The sequence below is a fragment of the Cyprinodon variegatus genome, unplaced genomic scaffold (assembly GCF_000732505.1).
Source record: "Cyprinodon variegatus isolate N-32 unplaced genomic scaffold, C_variegatus-1.0 Scaffold192, whole genome shotgun sequence".
Lineage (NCBI taxonomy): Eukaryota > Metazoa > Chordata > Actinopteri > Cyprinodontiformes > Cyprinodontidae > Cyprinodon > Cyprinodon variegatus.
The window spans coordinates 429,738-448,602 of record NW_015150645.1 but is presented as its reverse complement, the minus strand read 5'-3'; the positions used below and the strand labels follow the sequence as shown (position 1 = coordinate 448,602).

At 36.1% G+C, this 18,865-nt stretch overlaps 1 protein-coding gene across 2 annotated transcripts in view; it reads left to right on the top strand.

Annotated features, from left to right (window-relative positions):
• The window catches only part of cdh24 (cadherin 24, type 2), a 255,627-nt gene that overhangs the window by 124,304 nt on the left and 112,458 nt on the right, over positions 1 to 18,865 (top strand). For both annotated transcript variants that reach the window (XM_015379460.1, XM_015379461.1), the window contains one exon: positions 12,341 to 12,635. In XM_015379460.1, coding sequence (XP_015234946.1) covers positions 12,341 to 12,635 — 295 coding nt within the window. The remainder of the gene's footprint in view (positions 1 to 12,340; positions 12,636 to 18,865) is intronic.

Genomic DNA, 18,865 nt, shown 5'->3' with positions numbered 1-18,865 from the left:
TTGATCATTCAGATGGATCAGTTAAAAAATGGCTTACATTTTGATTTTTGTATGCATTATTCCTTCAGACTGTTTGAAGAAATTGTAATTAAAGCATTATAGTTGAAAACAAGTAACATTCTATAAAGAAGGCATAATTGTTATGGCTTTGGGTCTTTTGAATCTTCTTTTAGGTTACTTTTTTGGGCATCTTTTATGTTTAACAATTTTGATTTTTGTGATTATCTTTACAATTTTAAATAGGTTCTTGCGTGTTTCACTTACACTTCGTTTTTCTATTACAGTTGTGCACGAAACGATACCAATATTTTGCTAATTGGGAAAAAAAATATTAAAATTCCTTGTGAAAACATTTGTTCATGCGCTAACTTTTGAAAAACAAACACACATGAGATGTGATCCATATTTAAGCTACGGCTTTAGTGGACACTATCGCAAACTAAATGTAAAAAATATTCAGTCTCCTCATGATTTCAAATATGCCACACCATCATCCAGAGACTACTGCTGGTCTTGTTCTTCGTTTTTACAAGACAGTAAGGTCCAGTTGCAGCTAACATGTTGTGTGATGTAAAAAAAAAAGTATGCAAATTATGATTCTATTTTGATCTAAAAACCACCTCATTGGAGCTATTCATTCTTTTAATGAAAGACATACTTTTTTTTATTCATGTTTCCCTATAGCAAATTTATTTTCTTAATTTTGATTTGCACATTTGATAGTTACTGGAAATGCAGATAATGTTTACCACCGTTTGAACATTTCTCCCTCAGTTGGAGCCTTTTGCAATTATTACATTTGGTTCATCTGTGTTTTCCTTCATTAGCTCTACCTTTGTTCTCCTATACTTAAATTGTCATGCCCCTCTTTGTCAGACTGGATCGTCCGCATTGTTCCCCAGTGTTACAGTCTGCTTCTCTTTATTCTTTTTTATTTTTTTACTTACAGTCTGCTTTCTGGCAATTTTTTTTTTCTGTCTATATCCAGCTGCTTCACCCACATTTTCACGGTCCACAAACTCATAGCCACACCCTGACACTAATAACTGAATGAAATATTGAAATACAACATTGTTAATAATGTCCATAATACTGTTTTTGATAAATCTAAAAGTTGATACTATTAATATGACCAATCCATACATCTGACTGTGAACATATTGGTGAACATATCATCACTTTCTATACTTTTTCCTTTTGTCAGGCCACTAATGTGGCTCCCAAACTAATATTTTTAACTCTCAGCTTCCCTTACCAACATATCTATTTCTTCTTTGTAAGCCATGAAATATCATCTTCAATTGGCTTATTTAAATATACATTCACATTCATGAGATCAGGATGAAGGAAAACCAGGCAGGTCTGCAGCTGTCCCTAAATGTGGTATGTTCATCCCTGTCCAGATGTAGATACGGATATCTGAGAATAGTTTGGGAATTTTATGAGCAAGGTTACAGATTTTGTCCGATTTGTGAAATTAGTTGTAACGAACAAACCTTTTAGGAGGCAGAGCTGTCTTGGAAATTCTGCTATCTTCTCTTTTGACTCTTAACCTCTTAAAACCCACCGGGTCTCCAGCGACCCAGTGGACCTTAAGTGGGGGGTAATAATTCAGAATGCATAAAATTCCACTGGTAACATTTTTACCAGCAGGTGGAGCCATTGCATCCAGCTCCAAGCTGCAACCAAAAGTTCCATACCCGACAGCTCTGGAACTGTTTTAGCTAGAGGTCTGAAATTTTCTGCATTTGTGGTTGACATGATGTAGAACAAATATAACACAATAAAACCTGCCTTTTCTTAAGAATGTCTGAATTACTGAGTGTTCAAAAAAGATCTATCATTTCCGAATAAACTCCCCCAACTTTGAGTCATGTTTGAACTGATGCAGGTTGGTCTGTGTTCTAGTCGTCTAATTTTCATTTATATATTAGGAAACTAGATGGTGTTAGCTTTCAAATAATGTATTGTACATGTAATTTGGGCTTACAGTTCTGAAGTTATTTGCTTTTCCATTTGGGTATGCAAAATAGGCGAGGATTACACAAAATGAGGTGGATGTTAAGAGGTTAATTCAGATTCAGTTTTCAGATTTTCCAAATAATTTTGCACACTTCACACAAATTTTTGCTATAACTATAAGGAATTTACAAGCACTTGATCAAACATTTTTGTTGCACTACTTCTGTAACTGTACTCGTAAATGCTGTGTAATTGTCCATCTGAAAATGTGCTTTACTAGCCAATATCCCAAGTTCTTGGCTCTAAGCTCTCTATGGGTCAGCTTCCACATCTCTAGATCAGTTGCTGCCAGTGTTGAGACACACACATTATGTGCACATGCACACACATTTACACTCGCACACAAGCACAAATTCTTAGTCACTCCTTGGCTCGTTGTCCACTGTAGGCTATGGCTTTGCCAAGTAGAGCATTTGCCAAGCTAGAAGGACAATCAGTCATTACACTGCATTCTTGAAAGTTATACATGGCCTACATACATACATGCCCAGGTGTTCTCACCTGTCTGGTCTTTTGCTAAAATTTCCAGCAACAGTAAGTTTCAGTTGGACACAAATGTGAACATGGAAGATTTACACACAGCCTCAAGCAAATGATTGAAAGCGGTAAGTTGGCCACAGGGCATGGTTTCTTTTCAGACGGGCTGTCCAAAGTCATCTCCCAAATCCTTTCCCCACTGTCTTCACTAAACAGTATTTTTTCAGATATGTCTCAAACAGAGATGGATCATCCCCACCTCATAGCTTTACATCCACCAAGCTGTAGTTGTGGTTCGTCCCATAGGCTTCTGGCTCTTTTGAACTCACTAAAAGAGAAGATGAGAAGATTTCCCCCTCCTCCATGGGCTTGCCCAGAGAGATTACAAGATATTTTCACACCTGCCTGCGTGCTCTTGCAAACTTCCCCTGATGTAATCGGGGTATATGAACCCCACTGCCAATCACTGGACTCAGAAATGCCCCACATAGTTGCTATTTGCCCAATGGTATTTTATGTTATCTGGCTGACGATTTTCCACATAGTTTCTTCCCCTGCTTGTGCAACCTCATATGTGTTTTAGCTTCCTAAAAGAACTGCAGCCAGACACACAAGCACAAGCTGAATATGTGGGAAAAACATTCACATTCATTAGGCTAATGCACATCTGTGGGGAAAAAAAAGGAAAACACATTTTCGTGGTGTTTTTATGATTTATTGTACAGCATAAATGTGATATTGTGTGTATGGGATATTAGTTATTTAGGTGATTTAGAGGTTGGCAGAGAGTATTTTTCCTCTTCACTTTGTGATTTATGGTTATTGCAAAAATGTGAAATCTACTTTATGAGTATAAGCATATTACCTTATGATAATATAAATAATTGAGGAGATTTAGGATTCTGGGGAGTAGCGTTCACAATAGCATCAGAGTAAATGGAAACGGTAGTACATCAGGTTTAAATCATTCTCCAAGGGGAGGTGACACATCACTAAATTTGGCTTTTGTGTCCAGTAGTTTCATATTGTTTGGCTCTTGATGTATTTGATAGTGTTTCAAGGTGGATATGAAAAGCAGGATTTATGAGATCTAACATTTTTTTTACATCAAGAAGATGTAAAATATGTGTTATGTAAGGAAATATAGTTTTGTTACTTTTGCTCTCTGACAGGTATCTAAAACATTCCACTTCTGCAACTATGACATAGCGATAGCCATTCTACCTGCTGAACTGTGTCCCTTTATTATAATTTCCTATTAATCTTGGTGGAACAGATAAGGGTGAGAGGTCAGCCTTAAATGGTTCTGGTTTCCTTAGGTTGGGCTTTTTGCTTCAGAATGACTCTTAGCTGTGCTTTCAATCAGCACTGCCACCACTCAGTGAGGTAATGATGGCGGGGGCTTCATTAAGAAGCTCGTTAAGTCTCCTCGTTAAGCTGCGGGGCCGTTAAGACTTTGATTGTTAATGGCTCTTCGTTAAGAAGGAAGAGAAACCAGGCTCCTGTGGTGGTCCTGACCGACGGGATGTTTTGGCCAATTGCCCCCAGATGGCCTCCTCTGAAGATAAGAGGAAACCATTACTTTAGATTAAAAAGATCAAAAATGTAAAGCACTTATGAGCAGGAAAACAGAAACCTTAACATACAGTAAGTGGGATGGCGATGAGACAAATCAAATGGCTTGTAAAAAAAAAAAAAATATGAATATATACACCCAGTGAGACACTTTGTTGGACACACCTTTCTACTACTGGATTACTTCTCTGCTTGCTTTCAAGAATTGTTTTGAGTATTGATTCATCAGAGCAGTGCAAGCATTCCTTAAAGATTTTGGTCCCTCTTAACATCAAATTATTATATAGTTGTAATAAATTTTTCAGCTAGTCATCCATATTAACAATTCCCTATTTTACAATACTCTAAAGAAACCCTATTACCTCTTTTTGAACAATATGCCATGAGTGTGTACGTCACTGTAGAACACTGAATAAGAATATCTCATTGAAATAAAAATGAGTGACCTTGTTATTGACATTTAAAGATGAAAACAACAACAACAACAAAAAGTGGAGTTGATATAGTGGTTAACCATGTCAAAAAAGCATTTGACATGATAATTTCAATCTCATTTTGGTCAAATTCTCATGATTTCCTGCTCTTTTTTATTTTTCAGTTCTTTTTTCATTATACAGATCATTGTTACCTTCTATGGCACCCAGTCAGAGTTTAAGATAATCAAGAAAGGGGTAGGTTCATCCCGAGGTGTGCAGCTTCTTCTCTGTCTTCATTTATGACTCCACTCAAGTCTGTTCTTACTGCCAAATTCATTTATATGCAGATTCAGTTCTGCCTTTTCACATTTTTTTATTGTGATTTTCTTTTAAACAAGAATAAATCATCTTCTGTGCTGTTTTGTACTACTAGAACCAAATTCTACTATTTAACAATCAGGTCATACATCAATTTGTTTGATGTAACAGTATTTATAAAGTTGACATATTTAAATATTTTTTCCTTTGGATTGACTCTTAGTTATGCTTTAAGACTTATGTTAATTAATTTTTCAAAAAAAATGTATGGTTGCCTAAAATTATGTTATTACTCTGTTGAATGGTTTTCCTCCCCAGTTGTACCAACTGGTGCCACCATTACTTGATCATGCTGACATTACACTTCACAACAAATTTCCCCCTTTAATATTTTGTATAATAGTTTTTGTAGATTTATTCTGAATTACCAATACAGGACTCATCATTTTCTCATGCACATGTTCTTAAATTGGCTGACAGCAAAAGAGCAGAAGAACATTTTGTCTGATTACTATTTACTTTTAAATGTATCTATTTGATTTCTCTCCAAATTTAACAGTTTTGAATCCCTAATGGCTCTTAATAAAGCCTGAACACTAACAAACACCAGACCAAAGAAAATGAGAGGCAATTTATGTCTCGCTTGTCAGTGTTAAGTTCCATCAGATTGTTCCCCATCACTATAACCGCTTTTTATAATGTTTAAATGATCTCTGCTTACCCCAAAATGAGATGATGCTAATTAACGGACAGCTCTTTTCTATGGGTACCATCATTTTTGTCAAGGGCTGTTTCATACAACACCTCAATATGAGATACATCATGATGTATCTCATATTGAGGTGATGTATGAAACAGCCCTTGACAAAAATGATGGTACCCATAGAAAAGAGCTGTCCGTTAATTAGCATCATAGCTAATTATAGTCAGTGGGCCTATATATACGGCTACAGGTAGTCACTGTGCTGTATGGTGACATGGTGTGTACCACACTCAACATGGACCACATGAGTGAGAGAAAGAGTTGTCACAAGGGCTTAGAAAGAAAACTGTAGACAAGCTTGTTAAAGGTAAAGGCTGTAAGGACCATATCCAACCAGTTTGATGTTATTGTGACTACAGTCACACATATTAAGGACTTTTTGATCCATGGGACTGTAGCCAACATTCCTGGATGTGGCCACAGGAGAAAAAAAAAATAAAAAATACTAAAGTGACTGATAACAGCAATGGTAGCAGGGAGCCCAGAAATACTTCTATAGAGACTGAAGGTAAACTTCAACTTTAAGAAATATCATTGTCAGATTGCACCATCACCAAGGTGTACTTCATAGGACTAATTATTAAGTTAAGGACGCCATTATTTTTGTACAGGCTCGTTTCATGAGGTGTTTTTTTAATCATTCTATTGAAGCATGGTTGAAAACTATTGTCTGACCTTCTTTTGTTAATTTTCATTGATTTCTTATGCATGACTACTTTGTTCTGATTCAAGTTATATATGTGACCATTGTGGGTTTTTATTTAATTAAATGAAAGGTACCAGCAATTTTGTCCACGTGTGTAGCTCCAACAGAGTTTCAAGTGACTGTCTCTCTCATTTCCTAAACACTTATACTATTCTATTGCGTTAGACATGTAAGTGCTTACAGTAGTGGAGCAGTGCTACTCTGCTACTCTAGACTGATTTCACTATGATGAGCGATATCATGCTGAGATCTTAGCACACACCAAGTTATAAGTGATTCCTTAAGCTACTCTTGCCTTATCATCTTTAACTTTTCTGTCTATTTGACCTTGGCCTTTTGACATCGTTTTGTGATTTTTGTCGACACAGCTTATCTGATTTTTTTTCCTTTTGAACAGTTTTTCTTTAAACTAAGATTATTTCCGCAATGATAGCTTTATGTTCTGCCTCAGAAGGCAGAGGTGTGCATAGTGAAAATGAATGGTATGAGTACAGTGCCTTGTGGTTTTCCTGTGCTACTGATCAACACACAATCCATTGGTCTCACAAAACAATGGCCTGTTTAGGTAGTCTTCATCCTGACAAGTAGTCCCTGATTTAGGTAATGATAATCTGGATCTATGACATTAATGAGTGTATTAGGTAGCAACTTTGATATAAGACTACCAACAATGTGCTTTCACAGTCACAAATGTTTTTTTTTCTTTATTCTGATGCTTGATTTAATTTGAACAATTTTTCTTCACCACATCTCCTACCAGCCTTCTACTATATTTAATGTTAACAAATTATATATTATACTTGACTATTAAACATTTTATCTGTTTATTTTATTATTTATATGTTCTTTTGGTGCAGTTTTGTTTTTTGACTTATAGCGAAAATGAGGCATGGACTTCATTTCTCTCCAGAGCAATTGCTGCTCTTACTCAGTTACGGCCAGTGTATTGAACCAAGACTGCCCATAAAAACAAATGTACACAAAGAGACAATTCATCTGCTTTATTACTGTAAAAATATTAAGTCTTGTCTTTGTTGCTTGGTGTGGGCTCAAAGGCAGATGGATAGTTCACAACCAGGTCCCCGATGGGGAGGTAAAATCAATTCAGTTCAGCTCAATTCTGCTTTATTAATATCGGAGCAATTTATAAAAAAAAAAGGTAAAACTGAATGCAATACTCAGTAAAAGGAAAACTTGCAGCAAAATCCAAAACAGAACCAGACCTGGAAGGGTGGATATCATTTTTTACAGATAAGACTTGTTTTTTTTTTTTTTACAGCTCACTGTTGATTATAGTTTTAAATCTCTGTAACTCTTTTATTTTCAGAGGAAATGGATGCAAACTTTCCTGCAGTTAAAACTGAACAGGTTATGCGGATAGATCATCTTTGAAATGATGTGATGCTCTTATCATTTCCTAAGTCACAAGTCAAGATGTCTGCTTCAATCTGGCCCAGTTTCTCTTGTAGATTGCAAAAACGAAAATAAACATAATGTGATATATATATATATATATATATATATATATATATATATATATATATATATATATATATATATATATATATATATATATAATAGTATTTTCAAAAATACTTTTTGCATTTTAATGGCTTTATCTGGTAAGTTGCTACATTTGGCAAAATGTTATGATATCTTGTAAGGCAAGGCAAGACAAATTTATTTATGTAGCACAATTCAGTACAAAGACAATGCAAAGTGCTTTACATGATTAAAATATAAGAAAATAAAACAGAATCAGAACAAGTAGAAGAAAAAATAAAAAAATAAATAATAATAAAAAAAATGCAGAAACAAGAAAGAACATTAAAAGCAGTTGGACTAAAGAAAAAAAAGATGAACTAATGATGTTTTAGTTGAACTTTTTAACTAGAACAATCAAAGGCAATCCTAAACAAATGTGTTTTTAGTCTTTATTTAAAGGAACTCAGACTTTCCGCACTTTTACAGTTTTCTGGAAGTTTGTTCCAGATAAGTGGAGCATAGGAACTAAATGCTGCTTCTCCATGTTTAGTTCTGGTTCTAGGTATGCAGAGCAGGCTGGATCCAGAAGACCTGATTGGTCTGGAGGGTTGATACACTTATAGCAAGTCTGTGATGTATTTAGGTGCTAAGCCATTCAGAGATTTATAGACTAACAGAAGTATTTTAAAGTCTATTCTCTGAGATACAGGGAGCCAGTGTAAGGACTTTAGAACTGAGGTGATGTGCTCTGCTTTCTTAGTCTTAGTGAGGACACAGGCAGCAGCGTTCTGGATCAGCTGCAACTGTCTCCTCCACTTTTTAGGCAGACCTGTGAAAACACCATTGCAGTAATCGATTCGACTAAAAGAAAACGCATGGATCACTTTTTCCAGATCATGCTGAGACATTAGTCCTTTAATCCTGGAAATGTTCTTCAGGTGATAGAAAGCCGACCTTGTAATTGTCTTTAAATGCTTTTGGAGGTTCAAGTCTGAATCCAGCACTACACCTAGATTTCGGGCCTGATCAGTGGTTACTACAACCATGTCACCAGTGGTTGTAATGCCTGTATTTAGTTGCAAGATAAAATAAGAAAAGTGGATTGCTTATTCCTTTTTTGATACAAATAGCTTTAGTTGACTGTATTTGGTAACGTCAGAGCTGTGGGTGTTTAGTAGAAATCTCAACACATTACATTTCATACTTTTAATTGAAAATTATTTCAAAACATTGTATTTTTGCATTGGTCAGTCATGAGAGGTCAGTTTAATTTAATGCAACAAAATAAAACATTATTTAAATGACGTCACATATTGTGCAAAATTTGATTCGATCCAGTCCTTACAAGCCACTTTACACTGCTATGCAGTAGTTCCTTCTCTTCTCCCTGGAGGGCATTTACTATGCAGAGCAATAAAATTTGTTTTTCATTAAACACCACTACAATCTCTTGCACATGCATGTGTCAATCCCCATGAAAGCAATATTTCAGCTGTTGAAAACTTGTCTTTCAGAACCTATTTCCAGAACATTGATAATTTAGGTTAGATCCGCTATGGCAGTCTGCTATAGCCTTTTATTGTTATCATCCCAATGTGCCGATGCATTCAGCAGGTATGGAAATCTATTTTCAATCTGCTGGAAATACATATTTGACACCATATATAACTTTGAAGGGAAGCTTTTTGTCATAGCAGCTATTTCCTGTCCTCAGTGTTAGAAATGTAGAAAATCCACCTGCTAGTTGTTTTTTTTTCTAAGAACAGAAGTTGCATTTTTTATCCATATTGCAAAAAACACTCACAAAATATTAGCTTATATCTTTTTTAAGGTTCTTGGAACCTTTTGGATGCTTCTTTTATGATTTTCAGTCATATTCCATTCTACATTATGCAGTGAGGATTTGTTGTATTCATATTTCTTGTGAAACCACTAAGTGACATGCAGGGGCATGGCTAAAATGAGGCAGCTATTAAAATCTACATATTTAGCCAGCCACTTAGCTTATCACAATCCAAAGTCTATTTTTATTGTTTAGCTACTAGAATTAGTTTTTTTTTTTAAGCTGGTTTGGTTTTACGCTAATGATTTAAACAAAGATGACCTGAGAAGAGTTTTCGTCAAATGATTTCCCACGATGCATTCTGAAAGCTTTATCATGTCAATAAAGGCTTTAGCTCCTTCGCTTTTCTCTTTAACAGCTATAAACCATAAAAATTACTCTTTTGCTAATTCCTGAATGCATTGAAAATAAATAGTCTCATTGAAAATTAAAACAATTCAATAAAGTCCCCCAGGTTATGTTACAGAGGAATCTGTGAATAAAGATATCTCTTATTTACTCATTTACACAACAGTTAAAACGTCAATACCTTCATTTCATTTTGGTTTTTATACATGAAAACCGAACAAAATCAAAATATATTTCTATTTCTTGTCTTTTTTTTTTTTTTACAAGATCATAAAAAATCCATAAAAGATGTATTCTACCTAGTATTTGAGAGCAAGAGCCTGATGTAAGTTTGGAGCTGAAAATATATTTTTATTTTTAAATCATTGGTTTGTTTATTGTAACAACACATGCCTTCAGAAGCCTTTTTATGATTAATTTGATGGATGGAAAGGAACCATCCTATCATGTGTGAAAAAGAACTGTTGACATTGACACAGAACAAAAACAGATTAATTACAAAGCTGACATTTTAAACAGCCATTGGTATCTTATATTGATGGTTAGTATCGCTGGCATTGCTGCCAAAAAGTCCATGTGCTTTGCTTGCAGACTCGTTTGGCCAAAACTTTAGATGTGAGATTTTTTTTTTTTTATTCTGCCAGCTCTCCTAGCAAGTCCTTTTCAATGCTTCCTTCAGAAGGATAAAACAGGGCAAGTTTACTGCAGTACTTCCTGTTATCTATTGACCTTAACTTCCTATAAAACACAGTACATACAGCACAGTAGAAGATCCAATCTTGTTTTTTTCCCTTAAAGGTTTTGTACCTCCTCTGAAATCATTATTATTCCCATCCCTGATAATTAAATAAATATATTTTTTAGCATTTGTCCTGCATTGGCAACTTCTGCACCAGTGTCTTTGAAAAGGCCACCTATGAAGGCTCCATTAACAGTTTACTGTACCTTCTAATCTGCCGTTCATCAAACAGAGACGGTAAACCTTTGGTTTATTGTAATCATCAGCAGATTTCTCAGAGTACCTTTCATATAAATCTATATTTTTGAGTAAAAAACAAAAATTAAAAACAGCTACCAGTCAATGTCTGTTTAATGATCACAGCTTGTTTTACTCTATTAATGTTGATGTGCTGGCTTATGCCCAATTATGGCAATTAATATCTAAAAAAACGTAAGGTGTCCTTTAAATATCAAATTCATGTCTGATTATTCAACTTTCATTTGCTTTCACTTAAAATTCTGGACCTGAAGTCTCTCTGCGGTGCAAACAACCTTGTCGACATCCGTTCTCATCGTTTACCCCCCGGGATGCTGGCAGAGTCATGCCATTTCCCCCCCATGAAAAATGGCAGTCCTCAAAGTAAATGAACATTCACATTCACAGTATCCATTCTCATTTCATTTAGCAAATGTACTTAGCTGTTGCCACGCAACAATGCTTTCACCCAGCTAAAGCCTCTTCCCAGCCCCAGCTGCCTCTCCCCTGTCTCCTCTGCATCTAAAGTCACGGTGTCACACTTACTTGAGAGTGAGCCCTAATTTACCGCTCTCTTTTTTTTGGTCACAGTTGCTATTCGATCCACGTAGGAGAGGGGGTAATGAGATTGAATCTTGATGCGCTTTCTGGGTCCCGCTGACTTGTCTCTCTCATTGTGGGACGGAGGACAGTGTGGAGCTTTCCCTGATATTACCTATCTCTGCATGAGAGCATGCTGGTCGCTTTTCTATCCCACCAGGCACTGATCCAATAAAACACAACACGGGGCTGTGATCGATACCAAACGTACCACTGTCATGCACCCTACCAGTCTCACTCATAGACACCTATTAGGGGATAATTGATTGGCCTACTGTTCCTTATTCCTTTGATATGGTGCTTTCATTAAATCACCAGAAGCACAGGTTAGTTTTTTGCGTCCACTGCTGCTGGGAGCTGAAGAAGGGCTCAGAGCGTGAGCAGTGGAGTTTGTGTACTGGATAGCTTAAGATTAAGAAGATCTAGGCCCTCAGCTGCTCACACAGAACTGCAGAAATAGAAACATGAGGTACAGAATAATGACTGCAGGATGGTAAAAAAAAAAAAAAAGCAAGTGTTAGAGAGCGAGGTATTGTCTGTTTTTCTTTTCTCTGCTTGTGTTTAAATTCATTATATCCTGGAGGCATGCAGGGGATAATCTGCTTGTTTTGTCTTCACTGCCTGACTGTCTTAAAAAAAAAAAAAAAACAATATTTAATTTCTAACTGGTGTTTATTCTTGTCTTTCTTTCCCACCCATTGCCTTCTTATCTCTCTCCCACCACTCCCTACCCTGCATTTTCAATTTTGGATCATTCCTGTTTTTCTTTTCTTTTCCTGTCACCCCCCCTCTATCACCTCTCCTCACCTAGCTCCACACTGACATGGACAGGAATGATGGCCGTACCAAGTATATCCTCCGAGGTGAGGGGGCGGGCTCAGTGTTTGTGATAGACGAGAAAACAGGCAACATTCATGTGACCAAGCCCCTGGACCGGGAAGAGAAGGATGAGTATCGCCTCATCGCCACTGCCACCGACAGGCAGACTGAACGTCCCCTGGAGCCGTCATCACAGTTCATAATTCGGGTGCAGGACATCAATGACAACCCTCCTGTCTTTGACGAAGGCCCCTACAGCGCCACTGTACCTGAGATGGCAAACATAGGTATTGGAATGGGGGGTTTTGGGATTTTTTTATAATTTCATTGAGAATAATATAATACAACATTGTGAAAATTTGATATTCTCTATCACCAATTAAGCATAATTGAACAGAATGGATACAATCCTTCAAATTTAATGTTTTGAGATGTACTTAGATTTTTAGGTTTTCACTGCATCGAATAGAATCATTGTTTTTAATAACTTCCCAAATATCCAGTCATATTTAATAAATGACATTATTCTATAAAAGTTTGTTTCTTTCACTAACTTAGTTCACAATTAAAAAAAAAGGTTAATTACAAAGAGACTGATGTTTTAAGCCTTTGATTCTGCTTATTGGAACAATTTTCCGCCTACATCTAATTAAACATGACTTTGAAGATCACGCTGCATCAAAACACTAAAAAACATTTAAGTTTAGGATTATGGGCTTAATGTATTTTTTTTTAACACCTGCTTTGAATTCAAAGGGTGGTTTTGATTTAACAAACAACAATTAAGACCAAATCTAAATAAACCCCTGAATAATTTCTAGTCCTGCAACATATTTTCCTCTGAATAACAGCTTTCTGACTTCAAGGTTATACAGGCATGTCCAAAGTCGCTCCCAGAGGGCCACTGTCCTGCAGGTTTTAGAGGTTTGTCCGCTTCAACGCAGCTGATTCTGATTATTGCAGTTCAATAAAAGCCTCTTAATCAGCTATCAATGGAAATCAGCTGTGCTGAAGCAGGAAAACCTGCAGGACAGCGGCCATCAAGGACCGACTTTGGACTTGGATATTCCAACTAGCCTGTGATGGCCAATGTTTGACAGTAGATTGATGAGAGCCTTTTTATCCCAAATATTTTATTGCACTTACCTCCAAAAGGAAGTTTCTTCAGTCATTATTTTGGATACCAAACAAAAAAAAATGTTGAACATTTATTTGAGCAAGCAAAAGACACAGATAGCTCCAAAAAATGTGTCCACTTTTATGAATTTATTTTTTTAAGTTAATGTGACCCATGGACAGTATTTTATTCTAGTGTGAACTATGTGAATAATAACAGTGAAGCTATATTCCCCTTAAATCAGAACTAATACAGAACTTGACCAGTTTTTTCCCCTAATATGCTCTAAAAATTTTACTGTGCGCAAAACAATCATTAGGAGGACACCTTGTTCCTTAAGGCACTCCATGGGTTTTAGTGCTAGAGAGTAAATACTGATATGCACCCTAATAATTGTCTCAAACTCCCCACTGATTGTAAAGTAAATCTCCGAACATTAGCTTGTACTTTCAAATTAAAGTGTTATTGAGCAAACTAAGGTTATAATTATATCTTAATTAAAATAAACATTTCTTAGCAATATCATTCTTTTTAAAGAATGAATTTGACACTTTTGACTCGCCCCAGTCTCTGCTTATAATTTAGCAAACATGTTTAAATCTTATAAACTCCTGATAAACTTTGAGATATTTCTAAGTAATAGTGGATGATCTTTTACACACTTTGCATGTGGAGAAGTGTGGATTGGTGGCCTTGTGGTTAGGGCATGGAGCTTGGAATCCTGAAGTTCAAGCTCCACTCCCACAGACTGCCACTCTGGGTCTCTGAGTAAGACCCTTAACACCACACTGCTCCTTGGGCGCTGCACAATGGCAGCCCACAATGCTCCCCAAAGGGATGGGTTAAATGCAGAGGTAAATTTCTCCAATGTGAGATCAATAAAAGTTCAATTATTATTATTATTTTTATGTCTAACCAAACAAGCATCATATCGTTCTCTAAAGTGCAAGTTTACGCTACAGAAACTCATTCTGACAGAACTAGATATCTCTTGAAGCACAGACTTCAGGAGAGGTACTTTATATCATGTAACAAAAGCCTTTGTCTCTAATTATACTCCTACTTTAATTGTTTGTAAAGCATTAGTCCATCTAGACCTCAGTCATTTATTAGTTTTTAATTTATAAATCATAAAAGCCTTTCATGCTAACAGGAAACAGGAAGGAAGCAAGATGGCGGTTGCCTTTTTAATATCTGGCTGGGGGACTACCGATGAAAATTAGCACTCCTTAGCTAACTCGGGTATATTTACATTGTTTTAATGTTGATTAATGTACACTGTCCCCTTTCAAATAAACAATAAATAAAATGAAAATGCTACATGCTGTAAATATTTTTGTACATATTCCAAAAAATATTGAAAGAAAAATCTTCACACCTGCTGCTTTGGAATTAAAACTAATAATCGCAAAGCTTAATATTTGCAATGCTGCAGTAACAGTAATTTCCCTGATATATTGCTAGAGTTTCCATTACTCTACCAACAACCAGATGTTATTTTTACTAGAATCTTAGAAATTCTTTTATCTTTGTTTAATTTTTCATGGCCTTTCGCCACAATGCCGAGATCTGAGAGCACAAAGAAATGATAAATAATCTCTGTGACAAGGATAAGAACTTAAACTGACACACTGAGCTATCGAAGTTACATCCTGTATACAAAATAAGGCTGTAGTATTTTATTAGTTTGCTGTTTAATCAAAATAAAGTACCAGCCAGTGACTGCTGTCAAGAACCAAAGTGATGGATGTTCCACTTGAGCACAGCTAGACAGTGCTTTATTATTTCCGTCTGAGAGGGATGAGTTGTCTGCCGACATTTTGTTCAAAAGCTTTTTAGCCTCTACAGAGATGTCCTCTGCAGTGAGAAAACTATAAAATACGGAAAAAACACAAAGTGGCTCCTACCGGCACTAAAATAAACCAATAATGAACTCAGCATTGGAGCTTTAAAAGCCTCTATTAGGTTAGCCGTAATAGAAAAACCTGTTATTGGAATCACTTAAGTAGGAACATTAACCAATGTGTGCAACACAACGCAGTATACATAAATGTCTTTGTTATGAAGCTCTGACAGGTAAAGTTACACAGCCGTTATTTAAAATGAACCACGGCCGTAGATTTATTGTTTTTAACCACAAAACATCCATCCATCCTCTGAGTCTTACTGTATCTGTCAGGGTCATGGTGGTCCGGTGCCCTTCTCCAGCAGTCTATGGGAAAAAGGCTAAGAACACCCTGGACAGGTCGGCAGTCTATCGCAGAACTCAAAATTTTTCTACACAATTTCAAGCTCGATTCCATTGAACTTTTAATGCTGAGGATTAAACTACAAAAGTATAGAAAGAACATCATCAGCATCTATTATTAAGAAAAAACTTACTAATAAGCTTACACATTGTGTTCAGTTATTTTTACATAAATTATTTAAATGCACAAAATCAACCAACTCAACTGCTGTTTCAAGTTTCTGTAACCAAGGATCAGATCTGATATAAGAAATGCAGAATGAAGAAGTATATTCCTCCTTTATTTTCTATTTTGACTTAAGGTTTTTTTTTGCCTCATCTAAATGATTTTTGTCTTCAAAAGGAAAATTTAAAAAACATTTTTACTGCAAGATGCACACATTTGCTTTTTAATTTCAGATTTCTAAAATCCTCAAACTGTTTCAAAATATTCAGCAAAGATGATATCATTCAACACAATATACAGCATTTGAATAGAGATGCTTATTGTAAACAGTTAGGAAAAATCCAATCCCTTAATTGACATATGTGGAAAAAGTTTATCCTGATTTTGTACCAAATCATCTGTGGTGTCTTACAACTTTGAAAGCTGAATTTTATTGAAAAAAAATATATATCAAAGATTAGAACTTGCCTGAGAAAGTGTAATAGATTGAAAAGGTCCCTAAAAGCCAGACATCAGCCAAAGAAGTTAAGAAAAGAAAGAAACTTGTTAATTTTGATTTATCAGGAAAAGGTTAGAAAGCCATTCTCAAAGTGGGGAGACTCTGGCAAACCATTTTTGGAGCTATTAGCCACAAATGGAGAAAACAGGAAAATGCATGCTACTTTCCAGAAGTAGCTGACTGAAATTACTCACCACAAAGCAGAACAACATCCGAAGAACTTGATACCTCCTTTACCTCTGTTAAGTTTTGTGTTCTTGACCTGACCATTAGAAACTGTATGTGAACACGGCCCACATAGCATAGTTTCAAGATAAAAACAAAAGCTGATGAGCAAAAAGAAACAGAAAGGCTTGACTGAGTTTTGCCAGAAAACGTCTTAATGTTCCTAAAGATGTTGGGAGAAAAATGTGGACTGAGGAGGCAAAAACTGAACGGAGTGGAAACGGAAGGGGAAGGAGAAAGTTTGGGCATCATTTTTTGGCTTCAAACTAAACCGCACTTGAGTTCAGCGGCTGGACAGTGATCCAAAACATACCAGCCAAATCTACTTGGGTTAAGAAAAACATAATAAATATTGTGGTGTGGTTAAAGTTCTGTGCTGAATCTGATTCCAATGCTGTGATATGACCTTAAAAATTTAATGATACTCAAACATCTGCCTTTGTGGCAGAAGTACAATAATTCTGTGAAATTAAATGGACCAGAATTTTAACACAAAGCTGTAGCGCAAACTCTGGATTCCAGTAGCTGCTGATGAGAATGGCCCAACCAGTCATTGGCTCTACAGAGCAACCACAGAGCTATGTGTGTCACATTCTCCCCTTTTTATGAGAAACCCCTTAATTTAACTGCTGCCTTTTGTGTTTATTTGTTGCAACACTGAATGTGTTTTGTGATCTAAAAGTGACAAGCACAAAAAGGGATGTGGCAGGAACTTTCTCATTACAGTACATGCAGAGGTGACAGGTAACTACTGTAGTATGAAAGAAAAAGAAAAAATATTACTTAATGCTTTTTTTCAAATGTTAAATGAAGGGCCAAATAAATATGCCCTTAGCTGAGAGGTCAGATGGAGCGCATTTTTTTCTCTCTTTTTGGCACAACACTGGCTCTCTGTTTACCATCCACTCCTGCCAGGCAGGGAAAAATCTCAGAGCTGGAGTTGTTTTTGCTGGCTATGTCAGTGCACAAAAATCCCTCTAAAATCCTAGAATAAAATGCAAATAACAATCCTATTATAATACAAAGCAGAAAAAAAATCTGCAGTAAGTCAGATTAATATCTGATTGTTAATGGCATTGCCACAGAAGCTGCTCTCAGGATTTATGACACCCTTTCTCTTTTAAAACGACAGACGGAACAACACAGTTATCTGTGGTTATTAATTTAAAAGATGTGCGGCTTGTAATTATGAATAGGTCAAGCTGCGTGGGTCATAATAATAATAATAATATGGCTATTAATATTATAGAGAGCCTCCTTTTTATATAATCCACTAAATGGCCTTCAGGGGGTATTGTTTTATTAACATTCACGCTGTGTCTCTGTGCATATAAAGGTATCATAAAAATATACTACACCCTACAAATGATTTAATCACTATAACCCACAGAAATCAAAATTTCTACAAGAGGCACACATGAGAATAAAAACAGCATTACGTGCCTGATAGGGTTCCTGTCTCTTTATATTTGTGTAGCCTGCTCTGCTGCAGCTTTGGGACTGTGTTTAATAGCTGCCTGGATTTTCCTCTGAGCTCATTTAGACGCTGATATCCTCTTTAGACACGTGTTGAGGAGCTGATGTTGCTATCCATAATTGAAACTATTAGACCTCCAACTATAAATAATGTCCTCTGACTCCTAATGATCCAAGCATTCTGTTGTAACATCTATACCACGTTGCAACATGAGCTAAAACAGCAGGAAATAATTGGTCACACTCACTTGTTTTTGAGCTGGAACTTGTACATGTAGACTGATTTGAATAAAGTAGGTGGTGTTTTAAGCATTTTAAAGGTATAGTGGAGGATTTTTGCTAATTTTTTAAAAGACCCGCCCTTTCCACTTAAAAAAAAAAGTTATTACACATGCACAACCCTGTATCTGCTACTGAAAGGGAACACCTATTAAACACGTGTGAGAGCGTGCACGAGCCCATTTCTCCTTGTGCACACTCTGTTTAAAAGTACCTGGTTGCATCACTCATACAAGCTTACTTTCCAAAAAAGGTTTACAATTTCTCCACTATGTCAGAATCACCATCTGTAAGTGAAAATGGGGATTAGCCTTATGTAAACATATCACAAACACTTTATTTAAATTAGGGATGCACGATATTGGGATTTTGGCCGATATCCGATATGCCGATATTTTAAAACTCATGTAGCCGATAACCAATATCGATACCGATGTTAAAGCTGGACAAAAATAAGTAGTCATTGAAAGTAGCAGTTTTGTTATCCATTTCTGACACTTTGAAAAA